General features: G+C 43.7%; 1 protein-coding gene across 1 annotated transcript in view; it reads left to right on the top strand.

Annotated features, from left to right (window-relative positions):
- TMEM132A (transmembrane protein 132A) overlaps window positions 1-16,537 on the top strand; it is a 520,664-nt gene that overhangs the window by 291,929 nt on the left and 212,198 nt on the right. Inside the window, exon 7 of the mRNA XM_044082204.1 lies at window positions 14,562-14,705. Coding sequence (XP_043938139.1) covers window positions 14,562-14,705 — 144 coding nt within the window. The remainder of the gene's footprint in view (window positions 1-14,561; window positions 14,706-16,537) is intronic.

Raw genomic sequence — 16,537 nt, 5'->3', positions numbered from 1 at the left:
CAAGCATTACTACTTGCCAATTTTTTCTAAATCCAAAGCTGGCTTTGCCACTGCAGTCCTGCAGGGACTTTTAGCTGGTCCTAATGCTATCTAAATGCCTCCTCCCATCCTTAGCTTTGGGAATCTACCCAAATGTGATGACTGCAGCAGTGAAACACGAAGAACATAGTACAGTTGTGTACACTTGCCATAAATGTAGATGTTCGAGTGTATTCACTGTTGCAGTCCTGGTTACCCTCTCTCCAGCCCCCTGACTCCTACTGACTATACCTCTATTCTTGTTTACTATGCTTACAGCTTTTTGGTGTATTTGCTTTTTTGTTGGAGGTGTAACCTTGTATATAATTGCTTCCCATTATGGGGGCACCAGACATCCGGGGCAAGAAAAACTGATGTAATGGTGTCGGCTGCTTGCTTTATACCCCTGACTACCTGACGTCATGGAAGATGAGACCGCAACCGACGCAAGACCCAAGACTTTGATAATCAGGCCGGCTGAGGGCTACCTGCAAGCAGATAACCCAAATGTGATGACTGCAACAGTGAATACACTCGAACATCTACATTTATGGTAAGTGTACACAACTGTACTTTATTCTGCATAAGATACCCCTCCCCCCAAGCATGGAGGGTGGATGCCTTCACATTCTCCTGGAAGGGGGTGTTTCTTTATGCACTCCCCCCTTCCCTGTTATACATAAAGTCCTGCTGAAGGTTCAACAAGACAAACCAAAAATCTTGTTGGTGACTCCCTTCTGGCAAAAGCAGCACTGGCTTCTCCTACTTTTTTCACTAGCCAAGAGCAGTCACCAGAAGTTACCTCACTAGGTGCATCTCATCACACAACAAAAGGGATCCATCATCCACTCACACATACAAACTCTGAGTAACCCTGATCCCTTTTAGATGCCTTTATTCAGAGGACATGCTTTCTGTCCTGCAGGAGACCAGGAAACCTACTACTAGGTGATCCTACTTATCCAACTGGAAAAGGTTCTCCATTTGGTGTGTACACAGACAGCTAGATCCTTTTCAGGCCGATGTACCTCTCGTTTTGTCTTATCTCTGTGAACTACTTAAGTTTGAACTTTCATATTCCTCAAGTGAATGTCCATTTATCAGCTATTTCTGCTTGTTTACCTCTCAACCCACCATTATTATTCAGATTAGAGGTAAAGCTTTTTCTTAAGGGGGTCCTACACATCAGACCATCAAGGAAACCCATCCCTCCTCCTTGGGATCTGAATTTTATTCTAGAAAAATGCACAATTGCTCCCTTTTGAAGTAGCAGATACAGCCACCTTAAAGATGTGCACTTGGAAAACAGTGCTTCTTTTGTAGCCTTTACTTTGGCCAGAAGGGTATCAGAGTTACAAGCACTCATGGCCAACCCACCCTACTCAATATTTCATAAGGATGGGTCTCCCTTCGCAGCAACCCCTCCTTCACGTCTAAAGTGGTCAGTGAACTATCCCTTAATCAGTCTTTCCATTTACTCTTTCTTCCCTTCTCCCAGAATGAAAGTGAGAGAGTGTTCCATTCCCTGGATGTGCACAGACAACTTAAATTCTGCCTAGACAAGACCAAGCACATCAGAAAGTCAAACTAGCGGTTTGTCTCCTTTTACCCCTTGGCTCTGGGAAAGGCTGTCTACAAGCAAAACAGTCTCTTCTTGGTTTCCAACACCATATCCTTCTGTTACTCCTTCCATGGCAAACAGTTGCCTTATACCGTGAGGGCCCAGTCCACCAGGGCTGTGGCCTCCTCAGGTGCTTTTTTCAAAGGATTAGATACAGCCTCCATTTTAGAGGCTGACACTTGGACTTCAGTCCACACGTGTACTAAACATTACAAACTGGACAACATCTCTAGGACTAGGGCAGGTTTTGCTAAAACCATCCTGCATGGATTCCTAGAGAGTTCCTCTGTTGCCTCCTCCCATATCACATGCTGAGCTTTGGTATCCCTCATGTTAGAATACTGCAACATGAGAATCGAAGGACATAGACTAGTTGTGTAAAATCTTACCATAACCATGCTGCAGTATTCCTGTCCCTCCCTCCATGTTCTTTGTGTTTCACTGTTGCAGTCATTACATTTGGGTAATCTGCTGGCAGGTTGCCCTCAGTCGGCCTGATTAACAAAGTCTTGGGTCCCGCGTCGGTTGCTGTCCCTTCTTCCATGATGTCAGGTCGTCAGGGGTATAAAACATGCAGACGACACCATTACATCTGTCTTTCTTGCCGTGCGGTACCCGAAGCAGAAGCAGTTGGCAAGTGCCGGTCGGTCAACCCCTGAAATTTTCATTTTCGAGTTTCAGAACCGAAGTCTTCAACTTAAAGCTAAGTACCCTGTTGGGGAAACTTTTTCTTGCTCCTAACCGAAGTCGGTAAAAGTTAATAATTGCATTACTTGTGGAAAGCAAATACCTCATAAAGATTTTAATTCATACTGTATTCCTTGCCTAGACCCTGACCACGACGTACCTTGCTATCGGTTTTGTGCTTTATTTAATCAGCGCATTATTTGTCGTCGGTACATTTTTGCCTCTAAATATTTCGGTTCTTGGTTTAATTATCCAGAAATGACGGTTAGCAATCCGACTACCGGAATACTGAAAAAACGCAAAGAAAAAGACAGGCCATTGAGGTCCAAAACTGCCGACGACTCTTCTCCTAAGCCAGTTGCCAGTTCGCCGGTACTCAGTGAGACGCTTTAGCAGCCCCTGATACCCGCTACTTCTGATTCACAGGCCTCTACTGAGACCCATTCGGAGTCCGATATGCTGCGAGATGCTTCACCTATGAAACCCGTGGATGTCTCTACGTTGGATGGGTCCGGAGCCACTGTGCAGGCATCGGTTTCTGAGGGTGTATTCAGACCTATAGACTTGCATATTAAATCGACACCGCCTTCATTACTAAGGCCTAAATCTCAATCCATGTCTAAAAAACCGATGTTCAGGCCTCTATGCCTAAAAAAACAAATGATAAAAATGGCTGAAGATCTAATTACTCTAAGCAGGGGTAGTCAACCCTCCCACTCCCCCCCCCCCCAAGAGGCCTAGGGCTGAGTTTGATTATGAATCTTCTGATGAGGATGTTCTTTGTGTTACACTGTTGCAGTCATTACATTTGGGTAATCTTGTTAGCAGGTTGCCCTCAGCCGGCCTGAATTACAAAGTCTTGGGTCCTGCTTCGGCTGCTGTCACCCCTTCCCTGACGTCAGGTCATCAGGGGTATAAAAGAAGCGGCCAACGCCATTTTCTTCAGTCTTTTTTGCTGCGCAGTGCCTGAAGCAGAAGTAGTTCGCAAGTGCCGATCGGCCGACTCCTGAAATTTTCGAGTTTGAGTTTCAGAACTGAAGTCTTCAATGAAGATAAGTACCCCGTTGGGGAAACCTTTTTCTTGCTCCAGACCGATGTCAGAAAAAGTTAATAATTGCATTACTTGTGAAAAGCAAATACCTCATAAGGATTTTCATTCTTACTGTATTCCTTGCCTAGGCCCTGATCACAACGTGTCTGGTTGTCGGTTTTGTGCTAAATTTAACCAGCGCACTATTAAGCGTTGGTATACTTTTGCTGTAAAGTGTTTTGGTAGCAGGTTTAATTACTCTAAAATGTCATCGGATAGCCATCCGACTACCGGAGTTTACAAAAAACGCAAAGAAAAGGATAGAGATAAACAACCGAGGTCGAAAACCGACGACAAAGCTTCTCCTAAGACAGTTCCCGGTTCGCCGGTTCTCCGTGAGGCACTTTCGCAGCCCCTGACACCCGCGAGTTGCAGGCCGCTACCGTCTCCCATGTGGAGTCAGCCATGCCGCTGGATACTCAATGTATTGGAGCCTCGGACGCTAATCCCTCAGATGGGTCCAGAGCCGCTGAACAGGTACGGGCTTCTGAGGGTGTATTCAGACCACAACATCTTTACATTAAAACGACTTCAGCCTCAAAGACAAAGACTAAAGCAGCTTCTAAAGCAAAGAAACAAATTCAAGAGCCACGTGTACAGGCCTCTACGCCCAAAAAACAGATGATCAAGATGGCCGAAGACCTGATTACCTTGATCAGGGGTTCCCATCCCCCTCCTGAAAAGAGGCCTAGGAAAGAGACTGACTATGAATCTTCGGATCAGGTTTCTATTTCTTCTGATTCCTCTTCTGATCAGGGATATTATTTGCTCCCCTGTGAGGATTCTGGTGCTGAAGAATCTATACATTCAGCATCCCCTCCAGAGGATTATTCCTTTGGGGAAATCTTGCATACCATGAGGGAGCATTTTCACTGGGAAAGCCAAGATTTTTCAGAATCAAATAAGAGGCTCAGGGATTTCCTTAGTGTTAGACATTGTAGATGATGTTTTTTCGGAGTCTAGTTTGACCCCTAACTCCTTACCTCCAGCTCTTGTTAAGCCTGATAGATGTTACAGGGTTCCTGACAAATTTCTTTTTAAAAACCCTGCTGCTGACCCAGAAACTATTTCACAGGGTCCCAAGGGAGTTGAGGCCTCTACAGCAAAAAACCCAACCCCCTCTGACAGAGATTCAAGGGCACTGGATAGATGAAGAAAAAAAGTTTACACATCTGCAACTTTGGCTATAAGGGCCTTAAACTGGCAAGTTTCATATGCTCAAGTATCAGCAACATCTCATGGGATTGCTCAAACAGAAAATGATGTTAAATTCTGAATGTGCTGAAAACAAGGAAATGCAGGATTTATTGCATGCAGCTGAACAAGCTGAAAAGCATACTTTGCAATGTGGTTTTGATTCTTTGGAGGCCTCCTGCAGGGCCACAGTTATGGGTTCTGTAATTAGGAGGCATGCTTCGTTAAAGGAACAAAATCTGCCTGATTATGTTAAGGTTAAGTTACTAGATGCACCTTTACAGCATGATACTTTGTTTGGTGCTAAGGCAGAAGAGGTGTTAAAGAAAATGGAAGACAAAGCTAAATCTATGCAAACTGTTAGAGGTTTTACAAGTACAGCCACCTAGGTTTAGTAGACACTGGCCTGCAAAAAACTGGTCCTTTCCTGTGTCAGACAGACCTCAAAGGGGCAGATCCAGATGCCCAATGGGAAGATCCCAGGAGCAAAGTTGTTACAGGTCAAAACAATGGGGAGCTTCTACCTCCAAAGCTGGAGAAGATAAAGCACAAACATACAGAAAGCAGTCCCAATGACTTTCTCCTGCCTGCACCAAGCACTTATCTTCTGGCAGCACCCTTAGGGGAAAATTAGCACTTTTTGCTCAAAATTGGCACATTAGAACCCAGGACAAATGGGTTCTAAATATAGTGTCGCAAGGCTACAAATTCCATTTTCATACTCTGCCAAAGGCAAACGGTTGGCCAGAGCTGCCAAAAAATCAATGGGCAGAGGCACAAAAACAAGTTTCAACCCTCATGGACATGGGGCCATTCAGCAAGTACCAGAGCAAGAGCAGTGACAAGGATTTTACTCAAGACTGTTCTTGGTACCCAGAAAGGACAAGGTCTGGAGGCCAATACTGGACATATCTATTCTGAACACATTCCTGGATATTCCAAAATTCAAAATGTTGACTTTACAGCAGCTTCTGCCCATGCTGGGCAAGAACGCTTGGCTTGTGACTTTAGACCTAAAAGAGGCATACCTGCATGTTCCAATCAGACAATCATGCAGAAGACACCTCAGATTCAAGGCTGGTTCAATACATTACCAATTCTCTGCACTGCCCTTTGGCTTATCTACTGCACCCAGGGTCTTTACAAAGTGCCTGGCATCAGTAATTGCATTCTGCAGACAAAGAGGAATATAAATATACCCTTACTTGGACGACTGTCTAATTCAAGCAGAGAACAAGGACATTCTTCTTCAACAACTGGCATTTGTGAAAAGACTTCTAACATGCCTAGGGTACACAGTCAACGAAAATAAATCAAAACTAGTACACTCTCAAGATATAACATTCCTGGGTGCAAACTTGAATACAACTGCCCAGATGGTTTATCTCATGCCAGGCAAACAAAGGCAACTGACTACCTATTTCACAATGTTGGCAACAAAGGCCTAGTTATCTGGAAGAAAAATTCTGCAGGCTTTGGGCTTCATGGCATCCTGCATCCTACTAATTCCATATGCAAGACTGCATATAAGGAAACTTCAGTGGTACCTAAAAAGTGTTTGGACTCAACATTGCCACAGCCTGGAAACAATGATTACTCTCATTCCCTGCCTGCAAGAGGAGTTTCGATGGTGGGCAAAGGCTTGTCACCAGAACAAGGGGCAGCCATTCACATTACCCCCAGCCAGGCAGACACTAACAACGGTTGCATCAGATTATGCCTGGGGGGCCCACATGGCAAGAATATGCATTCAGGGCACATGGACCTCAAACCAAATGCATCTACATATCAATCAAAAAGAGATGCTAGTTGTTCAAAATGCCCTGACAGCCTTCAAGGACCTACTTCACCCGGGACAACTACTGATAAAGACAGACAACACCACGGCCATGTGGTATATAAACAAGCAGGGGGGCACATATTCTTAGCCCCTATGCAGACTAGCTATGACCTTGTGGGACACAGCTTTGAATTACCAAGTACATTTGCAGGCACAATTCCTGCCAGGAAAGGAAAATACTCTGGCAGACAAACTAAGCAGAAACCGCATGGATCCCTATGAGTGGCAGCTGGATCCACAAGTTTTCAGCATGATAACAAGGAATTGGGGATGCCCGGACATAGATCTATTTGCCTCCCCTCACAACTAAAAAGATTCTGCACAAGGACTTATCACAGACAAGCATGGAAAGTGGATGCCCTATCTTTCAGCTGGAAAAACCTATCAGTATATGCCTTCCCTCCTCTGCCTCTCCTCCCCAAGGTACTCCTAAAGGTCAGACAGGAGAAACCAAAGATGATACTGATTGCCCCAGACTGGCCCCGTCAGTACTAGTATCCAATCCTAAGGAACTTGTCTCGCTACCCAGCTTGGATCTTACCTCAATTACCTTGTCTACTGTCCCAGCAAAACAATCAGATCCTGCACAGCCAACTCAGGACATTAAACCTGGCAGCATGGCGGATAATCTAGTCATACAAAAAACACCTCTCAGCAAAGCTGTGATGGATGTCATTCTGGAAGCCAGAAGGCCTAGTACAAGAAAGTCTTATGCTGGAAAATGGAAGAGATTCTGTGCTTGGAACCAGGCACAAGGAACTGATACAACTGTACCAAATATTCCTTGTATTTTACAATACCTAACTGAAATGCTGGACAAAGGCTTATCTTTTTCATCAATTAAAATTCATGCCTCTGCCATTTCAGCTCATTACAGTACAGAGCCACCAATTTTTCCTCATCCATTATTAAAGCAGTACCTCAGAGGAGCCAAAAATGTAAGGCCTCCAAAGAGATCACCAATACCTGCATGGGACCTCAACTATGTCTTGGAAAAGCTCATCCTGCCTCCTTTTGAGCCAGCTGCTACTGTTGATATAAAGTTTTTATCTTGGAAAACAGCTCTGCTCCTAGCAATTACTTCTGCAAGACGAGTTTCAGAGCTACAGGCGTTCATGGCTGTGGAACCTTTTATCATTTTTTATCCAGACATGGTCTCTCTGAGAACATACCCAACATTTATGCCTAAAGTGGTGTCCAGTGTGGCTCTTAACCAAACTATTCATCTGCCAACTAACTATTCATCTGCCAACTCTCTATCCAAATCCACAGAACAAGGGGGAGAGAATTCTGCACTCTTTGGACGTACACAGACAGCTTAGATTCTACTTGGACAGAACCAAAGCTTTCAGGAAGACGGAGCAATTACTAGTGGCATATGCTGCAGGATCACAAGGAAAGGCTATCTCAAAGCAGACTATCTCAAAGTGGATAGGCCACTGCATTCGTTTATGCTATTCACACCATGGTAAGCCAGTGCCTAAGGGCATTAGGCCACATTCCACCAGAGCTGCAGCCACTTCAGCAGCCTTTCTCAGGGGAGTTCCAACCAGAGACATTTTAGAGGCAGCTACTTGGAGTTCAGTGCACACCTTTACTAAGCATTACCATCTGCCATTCTACTCTAAATCCAGAGCAGACTTTGCCACTGCAGTTCTGCAGGGCCTCATAGCTGCTCCTAATGCTGTTTAACTCCAGCCTCCCAACCATAGCTTTGGGACTCTACCCAAATGTAATGACTGCAACAGTGAAACATGAAGAACATAGTACAGTTGTGTACACTTACCATAAATGTAGATGTTCGAGTGTATTCACTGTTACAGTCCAGGTTACCCACCCACCATCCCCCTTTTTTCTATTGATCCTATCTTTCCTTCTCTGATTTATACAACCTATGTGGTGTATTTTCTTATAGATGAAGGTAAAATTTATATTTCTGCATTTATTGTTTGATATATATATATATATATATATATATATATATATATATATATAAAAACAAAATTTGGCTACCCTTTTAAGGGGCACCTGACGTCTGGGACAAGAAAAACTGAAGAAAATGGCGTTGGCCGCTTCTTTTATACCCCTGACGACCTGACGTCAGGGAAGGGGTGACAGCAGCCGACACAGGACTCAAGACTTTGGAATTCAGGCCAGCTGAGGGCAACCTGCCAGCAGGATTACCCAAATGTAATGACTGCAACAGTGAATACACTCGAACATCTACATTTGTGGTAAGTGTACACAACTGTATTAGTCTGTTTCTTCTGACTCTTCTAATGACCTGGATTTGTCCATACCTACTTATGAGGATTCTGATGCAGAGGATTCCATTCCCTCTGCTTCCCCTCCTGAGGATTTTTCTTTTGGGGAAACTTTACATACTTTAAGGGAGTATTTCCACTGGGAAAGCTGGGAATTTTCTGATTCAAAAAAGAGGCTTAGGGATTTCCTTCTACCTCAGCATAGGCCTTTGGCTATACCTCTTGTACTAGACATTGTTGATGATGTGTTCTCGGAATCCAGTTTGGCCCCTGATTCTCTGCCTCCGGCTCCTAGTAAACCTGACAGATACTACAGGGTTCCTGAGTCCCACAAGTTCCTTTTCAAAAATCCTGTTGCAGATCCAGAAACCATTTCTCAGGGACCCAAGGGCATTAAGGCTTCTACTGCTAAAAATCCTACCCCTTCTGATAGAGACTGCAAGGCGCTGGATAGATGGGGTAAAAAGGTTTATACTTCTGCAACCTTGGCAGTCAGAGCTTTAAACTGCCAATTTCATATGTTAAAATATCAACAGCATATTATTGGACTGCTTAAACAGAAAATGATGTTGATTCCTGACTGTGTGGAAAATAAAGATTCACAGGATTTAATGCATTCTGCTGAACAAGTTGGAAAACATACTTTGCAATGTGGTTTTGATTCTTTAGAGGCCTCCTGCAGGGCTGCTGTTACTGGGTCTGTGCTTAGAAGGCATGTTTGGCTTAAGGAGCAATCTTTGCCTGATAATGTTAAAGCTAAATTGTTGGATACTCCTTTAAATCATGACAGCCTGTTTGGCAATTAGGCTGAAGAATTTCTAAAAAAGATGGAAGATAAAGCTAAATCTATGCAAACTGTTAAAGATTTCTTACAAGTGCAACCTCCAAGATTTAGTAGGCACTGGCCTACTAAGAACTGGTCCTTTCCAGCCCCTTCCAGATCCTCTCAAGACAAACCTAGACACAATCCCAGGGGACTCACAGAACTAAGCAGTGGGGGCCTCCACTTCCAAATCTGGAAATAACAAGACACTCACCTATAGTAAACCATTTCAATGACTTCCTTTTAAAATTACCAAGCACTTATCTTTTAACCGCCCCTTTGGGGGGAAAGATTGCTCTTCATGCAAAGAACTGGGAACTCATAACCCAGGACAAATGAGTTTTAAATACAGTGTCCCAGGGATACAGATTTCATTTCCACACGTTGCCAACACCAAATGGGTGGCCAGACCTGCCCCCAAATCAGTGGGCAGAGGGTCAAAAACATGTACTTTCCCTCTTAAGCATGGGGGCTATTCAGCTGGTACCAGAAGATGAAAAGGGACAAGGTTTCTATTCCAGGCTTTTTCTGGTACCCAGAAAAGACAAATCATGGCATCCAGTCCTGGACCTGTCTACTCTAAACACCTTTCTGAAGATTCCAAAATTCAAGATGCTGACTCTTCACCGGTTACTTCCTATGCTAGGCAAAGACGCCTGGTTGGCAACTCTAGATTTAAAAGAAGCATACCTGCACATTCCAATCATGAAATCTTGCAGACGATACCTACACTTCAAAGCAGCCTACTTGCATTATCAGTTCTCTGCACTGCCCCTTGGCTTGTCTACTGCGCCCAGGGTATTCACAAAGTGCCTGGCTCCAGTTATTGCATTTTGCAGGCCAAGAAATATTCAAATATACCCATACCTGGACGATTGTCTAATTCAGGCAGAAAACCAGGGCATACTTCTAAATCATCTGGCATTTGTAAAAAGGGTTCTAACTTGTCTGGGGTACACCATAAATGAAAAGAAATCACAACTGGTACCCTGTCAACAGATTACATTCCTGGGTGCAAGCTTGAATACAACTGCCCAGATGTCTTTCCTCATGCCAGAGAAGCAAATTCATTTGGTAACTTACTTCAAACAAGTGGCCACAAAACCCCTGCTATCTGCACGACAAATACTGCAAGCCTTGGGGTTCATGGCCTCCTGCATTCTTTTAATTCCATGTGCAAGACTGCATATGAGGGAAACTACAGTGGTATCTAAAAAGTCTATGGAGTCAACATTGTCACAGTCTGGAAACCATGATTCCTATCATACCGTGCCTCCGCCTAGAGTTCCTGTGGTGGGCAGAAGCCTGCCACCAAAACAAGGGACTACCATTCACACTACCCCCTACCGCCCAAGCCCTAACTATAGATGCATCAGACTATGCATGGGGGGGCTCACCTGGCAGGGAAGTGCATTCAGGGAAAATGGAACCCAAATCAAATGCACCTCCATATCAATCAAAAAGAAATTTTAGCTGTACAGAATGCTCTGACAGCCTTCAAGGACTACATTCTTCCAGGACAACTAATGGTAAAGACGGACAACACCACGGTTATGTGGTACATAAACAAGCAGGGGGTTTCACATTCCTACCCCCTCTGCAGACTAGCCATGGCATTGTGGAACACAGCCTTGAGCTACCAAGTGCATCTACAAGCTCAATTCCTGCTAGGAAAATTGAATACACTGGCAGATGGACTAAGCAGAAACTTCATGGACCCACACGAGTGGAAACTGGAACCACGGATTTTCAACATGTTGACAAGCAAATGGGGGAGCCCAGACATAGATCTATTTGCCTCCCTTCAGAACTACCAGTTGGACAAGTTTTGCACAAGGAGTCCCCACAAACAAGCCTGGAAAGTGGATGCTCTGTCCTTCAGCTGGAAAAACCTATCAGTCTCCGCCTTTCCCCATTCTGCCTCTGCTCTCTAAAGTTCTACTAAAAGTCAAACAGGACAAAGCAAGGATGATTTTGATTGCTCCAGACTGGCCGCGCCAACACTGGTACACCCTCCTGTGCAGTGTGTCGCAAATATCTCCATGGCACGTGCCTCAGACCCCTTCCCTGCTGTCTCAACAGGAGAACCCAATTCTGCACCCTCAGTTTCCAACATTTAACCTTGCAGCCTGGCTAATCACTTAAATTCACCCTTATCATCCCTCAGCAAACCTGCGATGGATGTCATCTTGGAGGCGAGGAGACCTAGTACTAGAAAATCTTATGCTTACAAATGGAAAAGATTCTGTGCCTGGAACCAATCTTTAGGGATGAGTGCAGCAGCGCCCAATTTACCTCAAATTTTGCAATACCTAACTGAGATGCTTCACAAGGGCCTGTCTTTTTCCGCCATTAAAATCCACGCCTCACCTATTTCAGCTCACTATAACACAGAACCACCCCTCTTCTCTCATCATCTGCTCAAGCAGTATCTCAGAGGGGCAGTAAACTTGAGACCACCCAGGAGAGCTCCTACCCCTGCCTGGGACCTTAACTTTGTTTTGGAGAAACTCACTCCACCTCCTTTCGAGCCAACTGCTACTGCAGACTTAAAATTTCTTTCTTGGAAAACAGCGTTCCTTTTAGCAATCACTTCAGCTAGAAGGATATCTGAATTACAGGTCCTTATGGCAGTGGAGCATTTCATCATCTTTCATGCGGACAGAGTATCTCTCAGGACCAATCCATCCTTCATGCCCAGGGTGGTTTCCAGTGTGGCTCTTAATCAGTCCATTCATTTGCCAACCTTCTTCCCCAATCCACAGAACAAAGGGGAATGGATTCTGCATTCCTTGGATGTGCACAGACAACTAAGATTCTATTTGGACAGGACTAAATCTTGAAGAAAATCTGAACAATTCCTGGTAGCATTTGCTGCAGGGGCAGAGGGGAAGGCTATTTCAAAACAAACCATTTCTAAATGGATAAGCCATTGCATTCATTTCTGCTATAAGCACCATGGAAAACCTATCCCTCAGGGGATCAGATCTCACTCCACCAGGGCTGCATCTACTTCTGAAGCCTTTCTCAGAGGTGTTCCTACCAGGGATATCCTAGAAGCTGCTACCTGGATTTCTATACATACTTTCACCAAGCACTATCATTTACCAATTTTCTCTAAACCCAGAGCTGGCTTTGCCACTGCTGTCTTGCAGGGCCTTACAGCTGGCCCTAGTGCTGTATAAACTCCTCCTCCCAACCATAGCTTTGGGAATCTACCCAAATGTAATGACTGCAACAGTGAAACATGAAGAACATAGTACAGTTGTGTACACTTACCATAAGTGTAGATGTTCGAGTGTATTCACTGTTGCAATCCTGGTTACCCTCCCTCCAGCCTCCTAGTTCTAGTTTTTTCTGGCTATATCTCTCCTTTCCTTTACTATGCTTAAAAGCCTTTTTGGTGTATTTGCTTTTGGTTGGAGGTATACCTTTGTGTTTTTGTGTTTATTTGCTCCCTATTAGGGGGGCACCTGATATGTGGGGCAAGAAAAAGTGATGTAATGGCGTTGGCTGCATGTTTTATACCCCTGACGACCTGACGTCATGGAAGAAGGGACAGCAACTGACGCAGGACCCAAGACTTTGTTAATCAGGCCGACTGAGGGCAATCTGCCAGCAGATTACCCAAATGTAATGACTGCAACAGTGAATACACTCTAACATCTACATTTATGGTAAGTGTACACAACTGTACTTTCCCCCACTAGGACCACTTTCCTTTTTTTTTCCCCCTTACTGGATGATATCCTTATCAGCTATCCTCAGACTCTTGCCCGACTGTGGCATTCAGTTATGAGGTCAGTGCATACAGACATCACATTTATGACCCACGGTTTATGGTACCTACGTGTGATGTCCCACACACCATACAGCAGCCAGGCTAAGCTTGTGTAGATGGGCCAGACATTTGGGTCACCTCAGACGGAGGATCCCTCATGCTAGAATACTGCAACATGGACGAGAAGGATATCTATGGTTATGGTAGGATTTTACACAAGTATTCTTTCTTTCCAGTCTGGTAGATGTAATAGTATTACATGAAGCCTGTTTAATCTTTACCTTTTGTAACATGCCATTTATTCCTAGATATACAAGTGCCTCTTTACTCTTTCTTTGAGTAAGGAGATTATATGACATAGGCTCTACTTCACCCCTTCAGTTAGATATAGACTGTAGTATTTGTAAGTCTTGTAAGCTCGTATGCCAATTAATATTGTCTGTTCTCTCCCACAATTACTTTGTCGGTGGTTATTTCTGAGTACAGCCTGATTCTGCTGTTAGCTGTATGCGAGAAGCTGTATGCTGTATAGACATTTTGTTGTACTCCTGTAGCTTTTTTAATGTGGAAGTGGTCTGCAAGGGATGTCTTCTTCTTGATTTGCAGTTTCTAGGAAGCTAATCTTCAGACTGTCCTGCAAGTGATGAAGATGGAACGCTCGACCTCAGATCCAAAAGTGACACACTTACTGTAACAACAGACTTAGATTGCTAGTTCCCTCTTAATCACTATGCCCTCCCTCTGTCTCCTTACCTTTAGTGATGGGAACCAGGGTATTCTGTCTGTATAGACCTGAGTCATGTTATACCTTTCTGTTTCTTATTGTGCCTAACTGCAGTCTTTCAGACACCAGGAGAAGAGTCATAGGTAGAAAACATGGCCAACAGGTGAGGGGCCAGGTAGATTGGAAAAGCTTTACATGTTGAGCTGTGTATGTTCTTCTGGCCTTATTCTTGAAGGTGATGAAGATGAAACTGATAATCCAGATCTATCTTTAAGGTATGTTATGCAGCTCTCATTGCTTTCTGAATGGGAATGTCTTGCTTTTTTTTGAGATTTGATTTAAGAGAGTTCCTCTGTAAACTGCTGTGAACAGTAACTTTTGACATGGAACTTTGCAAAACTGGGAAGAACTTTGAGGCTGGCTTCCACTAATGCACTGGCATTTACTAATTGAGTTGAAGTACAACATAATGAAATGAGCTATTAACAGTCCTTTTATGCTTTTCTTCTATTTTTCTAGGAGACTGAAATTATTAACACTGCAATATTGACTGGGAAACCCATCAATGTTCCTGTTCGAGTTGTGGCAGTAGAGGACACGGGACAGCTTATGGATCTTTCTGGATCCACTGGTTGCAGATCCAATAATCAGGAGGCCTTAAAGGTTTGTTTTGCAAAGCTGTGATTTTACTCTGGGTGTGTGCGTGTGTGTCATGAATACTTTTGTGGGCAGACTAAGAAGAACATTGCTTCTGCTATGTGAAATGTAGAATAATCAGCATACAAGCAGAGCAAACCCAGATCAAAGTCAAGAATTCTGGAAGCAGTATTCTGAAAAAAATCTGTAAGAAGCAAAGTTGGAGGGACAGATTTGTCTCCCAGCGACTGCCATGTCTTTGGAATAGACTGCAATTCATGTGAAGCAGAGCACCTCTGTGACACTGTTCAAAGGGAACCTGGATGAGTGGTTGGGGCACAGTAAATTCTTACAGGGGATAGAGCCCATAACCTTTCTTGACATGGGTAGCCATCACTAAATACAGTCCTGTGTGTCATTGATATTACATTGGGATGAAACAGCTAGGCACAAAATGACTTCCAGGTCGATAGCCTAGTAACCTCCTATGAAGGATTTGTGGGAGAATATAAGGGGTACACAAAAATAACTCATTTGTATTATCAAATCAACAACATTTATAATTTTAAATGGATGGGAGTGAATTAATATGTTTGTCACATAAGGTGAAGTTGGCAGTAAAGGAAAAAATGTAGGATTTAAATAATGCATTCAGGTGGAGAAGGAAGGAAAGATTAAAAAAAGTAATTTTATTTTATTATTTTATTTTACATTTGTTAACCGGGATGGTCCGACTGGATACATGTCCTTTTTCAGCGGAGGCCCGGGGAGAAAAGCTCCAACAGAGTTACATTGATAATTAGGTACAGTAAATGAGCTGAAAGAACTTAACAAAAACATAGGCTATTTACATACAAGTACAAGACTGCCATTACTATTTCTGAGATTACTACAAATGTAACATTAATAACATATTAGCAAGGACGGTAGGCAGTATAATGACATAGAGTTAGACAGGATACATATTTATTTATCACAGTATACAAAGTACTTATCATCTTGGCTAGTTGTTTATGTTTTAGTTAATGGCACAGAGCTAGTCTGGGTTTGAGCAAGGACATACCCAGTGTGACTTGAAGTGGAGTTTTAGACTATTTTTGAATTGACTTAGAGAAGTTGCAAGCGTGATGTTATTTGGGAGAGAGTTCCATATTTTACCAGTGGTGTTGGCAAATAGCGCGTCACCACCTAGGTTGAGAGATTTAGTTGTTCATAGGTTCATAGGTTCATACTAGGCTATCTGCCCAAGGGCATTTATAAGCCTAGCCCATAGTTATGTGGCTTTCGCCACCCCTTTAGTTTGAATAAAAACTATGCCTATCATTTTTCTGTGCCTCTGTCAAGCAGTGACACTGAAGTAATCCCTGGGGTATATCTGCGATCTCCCATCCATTGGTCAAGATTCCTCTTGAACAAGGCCAGCGAGGTGCTCTGCCTCACATGTACCGGGATTTTGTTCCACAGCATAGGGAGTCTCTGGGTGATGAATCTGTCCCTCCAGCACATTCTATTTATAACCGTGTCAAGGTTTAAGTCTCCGCCCTTGTGGTTCTGAGGGATCTAGATTTTTGAGGTGAAGCATATTCATCAAATCTGGGTTTGACATGGCCTTATATGTCAGGCACAGGTCACCTCTGAGCAAGCGGTATGAGACTGAATAAAGCTGGAGTTCTTTCAGTCGGGCAGCATAAGACATATTTTGAGACCCTTTATCCTTTTGGTGAGGAACTTTTGGGGCCTTTCAAGCTGCATCAGGTGTCTGGTCAGATACATTCGAACGGGGCATTGTACTCAATCATAGGTCTAATGAGTGATGAGTACAGGGGGACGATGACTTCCCTTGATCTAGATGTGAATCC

Source organism: Protopterus annectens, chromosome 9.part0 (genome assembly GCF_019279795.1).
Source record: "Protopterus annectens isolate FY-2018-M chromosome 9.part0, PAN1.0, whole genome shotgun sequence".
NCBI classification, from domain to species: domain Eukaryota; kingdom Metazoa; phylum Chordata; order Ceratodontiformes; family Protopteridae; genus Protopterus; species Protopterus annectens.
Note: the sequence above shows the minus strand (reverse complement) of the source record. Positions and strands in the feature narration are given on the sequence as shown.